Source organism: Rhyacophila brunnea, unplaced genomic scaffold (genome assembly GCF_057557595.1).
Source record: "Rhyacophila brunnea isolate RB1 unplaced genomic scaffold, BYU_Rbru_1.0 scaffold_13, whole genome shotgun sequence".
Classification (NCBI taxonomy): Eukaryota; Metazoa; Arthropoda; class Insecta; order Trichoptera; family Rhyacophilidae; genus Rhyacophila; species Rhyacophila brunnea.
The window spans coordinates 10,007,727-10,017,176 of NW_028232785.1; the positions used below are offsets into that span (position 1 = coordinate 10,007,727).

Below are 9,450 nucleotides of genomic sequence, written 5' to 3' on the forward strand. Positions count from 1 at the left end.
CGTCATTCCTATTATACGAGCCAAATTAGATTATACTAAATAATATATCTGTATTTTTCTGTAATGGTATCCCATTATTTTTGTTACGTTGTCTATGGCACAAAAAATGAAAGTCGTGTAACTCGTACATGTCATAATTAATTTTAAACATAAAATGGCTCTAAAAGTCGAACCAGATGAAACTGGGTGTGTTACTGAAGGCAAACCATCCAGTGCTATTTTGTTTGATATTCCAATAAAACGTTCAAACACACCAGACGGTCATTTTTATATAAAACAAGAAAATTTCGACGATGCCAGCTACAATGCTGAGGTCAGTTGTTTGGTTTCCCCCATTATTCAAATTATAAAAGTATTCTAATTTATTTAGATGAAAGAATATCGTCGCTGTAGGATTGGTTTGTCGAATAGACCAAATGTCAAATGTTCAGGAGACAAAAAACAAATTTCAATATCCTATATTTAAATATGCATGCTGTCTGTATCCATTACAATGTAATTTAAAGAAAAGTATGGTTCTGGTCCATTTGGATACAAAAGATTATTCTGTATTAAAAGGTCGATTTCGACAAAAACGGATATTCGACAAAGCAATCTTATAGCGATGATATGTAGCATTAACTATATTATTAATATTAAGAGCGTACATAAGTGAAACGGCAAATAATTTTGAACAGTATGTGGAACGAAATTTCGCAGTAGGTACTCGCCAATCGGAGACCGACCGTCGAGGTGACCGCACGTCGAGGTGACCGCACGTCGATTTGTTTTGTCATGGCGTCGGATGAAAATATTCTTAAATCGTGTAAAGATGACTGAAAAACTTTACGTATGTACTTAAAAAAGAAAACATGTCAATGAATATACTATTATTATTAGTAATATAACAATAAACATATTAAATGGACGCATGTTAAATTTTTATGACAAATTATATTTCGTTCGGCTCGCGTCATTTGCACAATCTGCGCATCGCCTAGTCACGATCTTTTTAGACCATGCCTCAGCTGAGGTATAGCCCTCGCGGTGCAGTGCGTAAGGAGCTTGCCTTCCACCCGAGAGTTCCTGGGTTCGATTCCCGGTCAGGACTACACTATTTATGTGTTTTTCTCAAAGCCTGGGTGTTTGTGATTGTTAAAAATTACTAACAACCACCTTGTACGAAAAAGCAAGGACATGGTTATTAATAATTCTAAAAAAAATGGTTTGCATCTTGTTTTACAATAATTATATTCATACCTATTTCATTTAATGTCACTGGATTCTCACATCATGTTAGATTAGTCCTATTTGCAAAACACAATACGGATATAGGCTATTCGCCGTATAATATCCACCATACAAGAAAAGAGGGGGATTTTCGAGTGTGGATTTAGGTGAGTGTAATATTATTTTTTCATGATATTATCATGACTGAATCGTGACCACAATGATTTGCCTTTTCAATGAATTGGTCACACTCGGCATTCTGCGACACGCAGAGCCTATCAGTGAAAGACTCGTATTGGTTCAAGAATTTTACGACTTAAACGAACGAATGAACGTAATAATAATAACCGTTAGGCCACGTATAATCGATAACCACTTGTAGATGCGATAGATCGCACTAACTCGTAGTTAAAGCAGTAGCCCTGGTATCCATCGCTAGACTCAGTGTCTGGTTGTGGAAAATGTAGGTATACGGTAAAATGCACATTTCTGCGATTGATCCGACGAGAAGCTAGGTAAGTTTCAGATGGGGTAGATACGGAAGTCAACGGTCCCATATATATATCGTTAAACGACCCCTCCTGCAGCTTAATCTATTTTTTTTTTAATCTAAGTTGTTTCAATCACCCCTGATGCAATGTGATATAACAGCGAAATATAGGTACATATTTGTTAATTTGACGAGTACCAAGTGATTAGACAATTGTTAATGCTGGATAATCACTGGAACACTAAATATTGATCATAATTTATCAACGATGCGTATAGATATACAATAGTAATATGTTATTTGACATGACAATTTGTGGAATATTAATTGGTTTTTGACGATGGCCGTTTGTTCAACGCGTGCCTACTACCTGTGCTAGTATGTGACTGTGAGACATGGCGTCTTACCAATCACCAAAAGTCTCAGCTTTTGAGATTGTCTCCGTTGAGTCTTCGGGGGTACACTGGTACGACCATTATACCTGTAAACAGTCGAGTTTGTGAAAATCACATCAGTCATCGGTGATCAGGGCTTGCGATGCTTTGCACCCTTGTAGCCGACCCTTCCTCACCCTACAACGGAGATTTAAAAGCGATGCATGCGCCGTAGGCCTCACATGACGGGAAGTGCGAGATGCGACGATTGGCCAAGGAAAGTGGCACGACCTTGTGTTTACACTATGCTCTAGGTGCTAGGGCGTAAATACGAAAATTAAAAAAAACACCGAAAATACTATCGATTAACTTTTCAAAATACTTACTTAGATACTTCACATTGTCACGCCCCAGCATTGGTGCAAAAGGTAAGCACAAGATCGCACCATTTTCATTGGTCCATCACTACGTCTCGCGCGTTTGTTGCAATGCTGCAGAGTGAGTGCATTCATCACGGTGACGGGACGTTTGAGGTTGTGCCACAAGGGTGTGACGTATCGTACTCCCTGATGACATCTGGAACACATTAACTAAGTGCTTTTTTTTTACTAAAATACTACCGACCATGGGCAGGGCGAAAACGTTTTGTTATTGTGTGCTTTGAGCTATGTTTCGCCACGCTGAACCTTGGAGCCATGAGTTTATTTTTACATTTGATCATTCAACTGTCCTTCTTTCAATATGTAGTAGGTAGTCGCTTTGTACACCAGTAGAAGTTATGGCAATATCCGGGGACCTTAGATTATATAAAAATATAGATAGAGCTATTGCATGTGTTTGTCCTTCAAAACATGACGAACTTTTTCACGCACTTGCCTCGCCCCCTTCACGCTTCCTCCGCGACCCATTACTGGGTTATTCGAAAATATGTGTGACAGTGTGCGTGTTGTAGTGTTGCCAGATATCGAATATTTATTCCAATGTTATTATTTTACAAGCGTTGTTTTTATAAATTATATTATGGCAACACGGGCGTGTTAACTATGCACTTCGTAAAATAATTACTCACTAAAATCGGCTCATGTGGGAGGGCTTGCCGGGGACATTATATCTACGAGAGTTGCCCACAGGTATCTTGTAATTCGGCCTTCTTTATTGATATATTATATTCAATCACCTTGGTTTTGTTTTTCTTACGATTAGGTCGATTCATTGGAAACCACACGCGTTAAAGTTGAACGCCAGGATGGTATCTGCAATCAGCAGAAATTTGAAGTAATAAATGTCCCAAAAACTTATGATCATACAGCTGGTGAATGTTTCAGTTCACAATACACTTCATTTAATCAGGTAAATACAATAAAATCGATAGCTTTTCGCTACATATACCTAAATACGTATTTTCAACTTCTTCTTCAGCTCTGAGGCACTGACCGATTTGTTTAATGTGACAAACTTTAAAGCATACCTAGATATATTACAGACATGAAAGCAACATATTTTTTTAACAATAGTTTAAATGTATCCCATATTTTTCTACACCCGAGATCCGAAGCCTGTTATAAAGCCGACTGCAAGACGTTGAATATTTTTATATGTGATTTGGTTGGTATTCACAAAATACATTTTAATTAATGTACCTCCGCATATAGCTCGAATGTGATACTTTACTTGAAAAATAACAGTGATGTCGCAAGCAGCGGCGGCTCCTCTAATACCATGCAAGTGCAACGCACTCCCTGCATTTTTGAAGACATCGCTCAACTTTTCATTGTTATTCATACGTGTATCACTCACTTCGCGAAGTAGAACATGTATCAGTATTATTAACAATTCTCCGTTAATGAGCGTAAAACGATTGCGTCCAAATAGATTTTCAGTTTGCACAGGATTACAATGAGGTAATTGTATACTGCTTTAACGGTGGCCGAATGTTCCTGTAATGGCGTTTTGTGTAGAATTTTTTTACACACTTTTAGATCGGCGCACGAAACGAAGGAATTCTAGAAACAAAAACGCCAGTTTCTGTTTTATTACAATGTTGGGGAGTTAATTTTTAATATTTTACAGTTAACATATTATTTAATGAATCGCCAACATTTTACGAAAATACAAACCTGCCGCGTTTATTTCTGAACCACACAAATTCATTCAAAATAATAATAAAAAAACACATCAGCGGTTATTTATTTGGCTAACGCGCTAAAGCATTGTTCGCTCAGAGCGCAAGCCATAAACTGTGACATTTATATTTCTTTATTGATATTAAATCATTCTTGCTGTTCAAATCTTTTTTGGGAAATAGTATAAATAAGCAGACATATTTAATTTACCTTCTGAGAATTCGGTAAGAAAACACGGTAGCCTTCGGTGATTGAGGTAATCATGAAAAGACGCTTTACGACCTTACGTGGCTAGGACACGTGCTCCGGATGCCGCCAAAAAGTGTGACACGTCGTACCCTTATGGCACAGCCTCAAGGGTTCCATCGCCATGGCCGGCCCTCACTCACCCTTCAGCGGTGCCACAAAAGCGACCTACGTGATGCAGGTCTGACATGGCGGGTGGCGCAAGAGTTGGCGATGGACCAAGGAAAGTGGCGCGAACTTGTGCTTGCCCTATGCTCCAATGCTGGGTAGTGACAGGGTGAAAGAAGAAGGTCTTCTCTTTATAGAAGGTAAATCATTGCGCACTACCAGAAAATGCTATTCTGAACACCACCGGCCGCCACTGGTCGCAAGTAACAAATTTCACCACATGCTCAGAAGCAGCTTTTTCATTCGTTTGTTCCGTCTAACCGCGTGACGTTACGATCCCGGCATGTCGTCGCTTGTGCACACAGAAGACAGTTGTAACATTGCGCCCATTTTGATTTATAACCATAACCCAGTCGGGACAATTTTTAATGTGCGACCTGACTTATGAATGGGTTTCGACTAATATTATATTATAAGGAAATCTCTGTCTAAAATAACTCAGTTAGCTTTCTGATATTAATTATCGTCTTGTTTTTCAGAGTAGTACAAACGACATTTTTTAAATAAAGAAAGAGACTATTCACCAACCTGGCAAACATAAAAGAGAATTCGATCGATATAAAATGCATCCATTTACATCTGATGATCCTACGGCTGGATGTTCTTATTCTGCTATAAATGAGGTATATGAACTCTCAATATTTAGGTACATCGATAGGTACATCAAGACATTCGATTTGATTTAATCTTACATATCTGTAAAGACACGATAGGTAGGTATGTTCATTTTTCTTATTTGTTCCGAAGAGCAATTTTAACTTTGAATGAAATTTAAACATTAGACATACGCACCGTGAGTGTAAAACCAAGGCATCTGCAAATTTTTCAATTTCGAGAGTAAAATGCAAAACGACTACAAAGTCGTGAACTTGGTAATGTAAAAGTGAATTAACTGAAAGAACATGCAATATAATGTAGATATAAACAAAATAGTATGTTTTTTTTTAGAAACTCTATTTTTTTCTAACAAAACGAAGACTTCCACCCCTATTATATCCAAAATATGTCTTTTGCAGATGCCTTAGTTTTACACTCACGGTGCGAATTAATATCACATAGGTATTGACACAGCTTATTTCTCCAAACCTATAAGACCTAGACATATGTATGTACCATATTTTGATGTGTTTTAGATCTCACTGACGAGTCCGAAGAAATTAATTTACCTCTCAAAAAAGGACATTTATCATGTTTTTTCCATCTTCCTATAGATATATAGCTAATATATATATATATATACATATATATATATATATATATATAGAGAGAGAGACATAAAACGTATGAAACACAATTTTATCGAAAAGTCCACGCATAGGTACCACCATTGTATTAAAACAATTGAAATAGAGGGTTGAATAGGCTAAATTTTCTTATGCAGTAGGATAAAAGAAGAAAAAAAATTAACATTTTTTTTGTTTTGGTTGTGGTTTTTATTATACACTCCGTTGGGAACATCAATTGTAATTTTATTTTCATCACACGAGACACATAATATGAATCACATCAACGTTTGGGAGTTTTGGGACATAACAGGCCCATCAGAAAAATTGCGACGGGTCACGCAGAGGGGTAGACGAAAAATATATATTTCATCCATGTCATCAGCGACACAGGGACTAATTTATTGTCTTTGTCTTTTTGAACATTTAAATTCATCTGCCCTTGTCGCATTAGAAAGAATCCCTTTATCTTTGCACCTATCGCACATGTATTTCTACTGAAACTCAAAGATTGGAATTTTGAGAAAAAAGCCAAAAACTGTTTGTGAGCTATGTAGAAGAATATTTCCAAAATAATTAGTATTTCCAATGGTAATGGACGCTAAGAAACATTGATCAAGCGTAATTTTTGAATATTTCGTTTCATGAGCCTTGAAAATCCCTCTTTTTGGGACGTGACGATTTTGATGTTCAGTAAACTCACAAAGGACTGAATCATCTTGAGTCGTGACACCTTCGATTTTTATTTGATCAGCTAGAATGACAGAATTCGAAATAAAACTTACCAATTTAAAAAACCAACAAAAATGTCTTAACTCTAAATGTTCTCATCTAAAAACTCTACGTATCGCCTATAAAAATGACCAAACTCAATATAACACAGTTTCGAACTTTAATCGGCACACACATTCACCACGGGTTTGAAACAACAAGATTGACATGCATTGCGCCATCTGTCCGGTTATTTTTTAAGGTAAATTACTACGCTTTTGTTGAGTCGTAAAGAATCGTTTCACAAACTCGTGCATAGTGATAACTAGAAAACACTGAATTTGAGTTGTGTCACTTTTGAAATACATGTGCGGTATATCAGAAAGACATTTCAAAGCCATGTAGTTTCTCCAAGCTTGCATTGGTTGAATATGTTTACCAAGTGATTTTTTTCTAATGATGTTGGCTCGGGGAAATGGTTCATTAGGGGCGTTTTTTTCATTATAAATCTCTTTTCACTTTTTTATTTCAATATTGTACATTGTTGCAGGTAATCAGTGGTTATACACAAATCTAACACTTATTTATTTGTTATCCAGAAACCGTTCACGAGGTATCACGATTCCTATAAGACGCATCAAGCTGACAGGAGTTCCAGTATCAGTTTCTTGAATTATCAAGATGACCTCAGCAAATGCCCGAAATCTACAACTAGCTCTATCAAGAAAGAAATATTGTATACAAAGATATCTCATATAGATAAAAAAAACCATCAAGCAGGAAATTCTATCAAACAATCCTTCGAAGGTTGTACGAATTATATTAAAAAGAATTATATATTTTGAGCACAATTTCATTTGTAATACTTGTGATATATTTTTGAATCATTTGATGAATTTAAAAGTCACAAAATTCATCACAATGATAAAATTTCTGCTAACATTAAATTGTCTGATGGAGTTTCTAATGAGAGTCATTTAGAAAATTATTCAGCAAAGCATTCCAATAGAAATATATCAACAGAGTTTGACTCTCTATCAAATAAATGCCGACAGACAAAAGATCTACATATATTTCCGAAAATAACCATTATTAATAAATTGTATAAATGCAATATATGTTCGTATACGAGCTTTAAGTCAAATGACTTCAAACAGCATCAAATGACACATGCTGTTGGGAAAGTATATACATGCGATAAATGCTCATACAAATGTATACGAATTACTGCTTTGAAAATACATAACATGACACACACTGGAGAAAAACCTTACAAATGCGATGTATGCTCTTATTCAAGCTCATCTAAGAGTCCATAAATCTACACACACTGGAGAAAAACAGTTTGAATGCGATGTATGTTCTTTTGCTTGTAATAAGTTACATGTCATAAAAACACATCAGATGACGCATACAGGTGAAAAACCTTTTGAATGCGATGAATGTACATATAAGTCTTTGCGTATTAGCACTATGAAATTACATAAAATGACACACACCGGTAAACGACCGTTTGAATGCGATGTTTGCTCTAATAAATTCAAAACTGCGTATGACTTAAAAAAACATAAAATCACGCATACTGGTGAAAAATCGTACAAATGCGATGTGTGTTCTTATCAAAGTTTTCGGATTGGGCCACTCAAATTACATAAAATAGACCATACTGGTAATAAGTTGTACAAATGCGATGAGTGCTCATTCACTTGCAAAACTGCTGGATACCTAAAAAACATAAAATTACGCATGAAGATGACAAACCTTACAAATGCGATGAATGCTATTTTTCATGTACATTCTCCATGTCGCTTAAAAGACATAAAATGGTACATACCGGTGAAAAGCCATATAAATGCGATATTTGCTCTTTTTCGTCTGCTCAGTTACACAATTTAAAAGCGCATAAGGCAAGCCATGCTTGTGAAAAACCATTTAAATGCGATGTGTGCTCTTTCGCGTCCTTGCGGAAATGTAATCTGAAAGTACATAAAATTATTCATAGCCGTGAAAAGCAATAATATGAACGCGATTCATGTACTTATATTTGCAGTAATTTTCATGATATTAAAACACACGAAATGACACATTCTCGGGAATAACCATTCTAATAAAATATACTATCTTATAGTGTTTATAATGGCATTTGTAACAAAATGATCTCTTCTTTTACGCCATAATAGCTGTTGGTACGAACACGTAACCTTCCATTAATCGACGAGATACAATTATTATAATAAAAAGGTGATGTTTAACCTTTTTTTATTATTATTTTAAATTCTAAATTCTTTATTTGTCATTTTATGAACATGAAAAATTAACTACACCATCTGCTATTTGTATTCTTATTTCAATGAAAACAAATAAGTTTGTCCAACAAAGTTTAGTATGCACTATTTATGTCGGATCTCAACAACCAACCTCCACTTTTCGCCACTGCTTTTTACTTATATATTCCTTTACCTCATTACTGAAAGTACAAAACTTACCTGCTATTGGTAATGCCAATTATTGAGCGACCAATAACTGTGTTTGACTAAATCTCTTGGAACATTTATATATTCCAATTACGTGAGGTGAGTTTAGGCGGACATTATTTTATAAATTCATTCACTCATTCGGCGTATGTATTTCCATTTACATCACTATTTTGTATTTACTATCCAATATTGCTTATCGTCACCTCACTATTAGAAGCTCGTAAGTTCGATATTATGGAAAAAATGTTTGTTCGACAAAATTTAAACAAAAAAACATTTAAAATCATATCAAAACCTCGGTTTTCTAAACTAGTATGCTGTCAATCTATCGGCAACATTTTAAAACTTTAAAGTCTCGTGGCTTAAAACATGCAATTAAAACCTCGTATTTCACAACCAGTGCTGGCAGATTCGTCGATAAGAGAGGTG

The 9,450-nt window shown here is 35.6% G+C and overlaps 1 protein-coding gene across 1 annotated transcript; it reads left to right on the forward strand.

Moving 5' to 3' along the window:
* The first annotated feature begins 84 nt into the window (after window positions 1-84).
* LOC147076443 (uncharacterized) lies at window positions 85-8,875 on the forward strand. Its single transcript, XM_085941270.1, has 4 exons — window positions 85-313; window positions 3,277-3,423; window positions 5,090-5,233; window positions 7,144-8,875. Exons 1-3 carry the CDS (start codon window positions 155-157, stop codon window positions 5,111-5,113), a joined length of 330 nt encoding a protein of 109 aa, XP_085797396.1. The 5' UTR covers window positions 85-154; the 3' UTR covers window positions 5,114-5,233; window positions 7,144-8,875.
* Window positions 8,876-9,450: the final 575 nt, after the last annotated feature.

Bases quoted from the DNA above. Each gene is read 5' to 3' on its own strand.
- LOC147076443 (XM_085941270.1), top strand. From the start codon at position 155: ATGGCTCTAAAAGTCGAACCAGATGAAACTGGGTGTGTTACTGAAGGC. The intron at 314-3,276 runs GTCAGTTGTTTG...TCTTACGATTAG, and splicing joins ATGCCAGCTACAATGCTGAG to GTCGATTCATTGGAAACCAC. The intron at 3,424-5,089 runs GTAAATACAATA...CTTGTTTTTCAG, and splicing joins AATACACTTCATTTAATCAG to AGTAGTACAAACGACATTTT.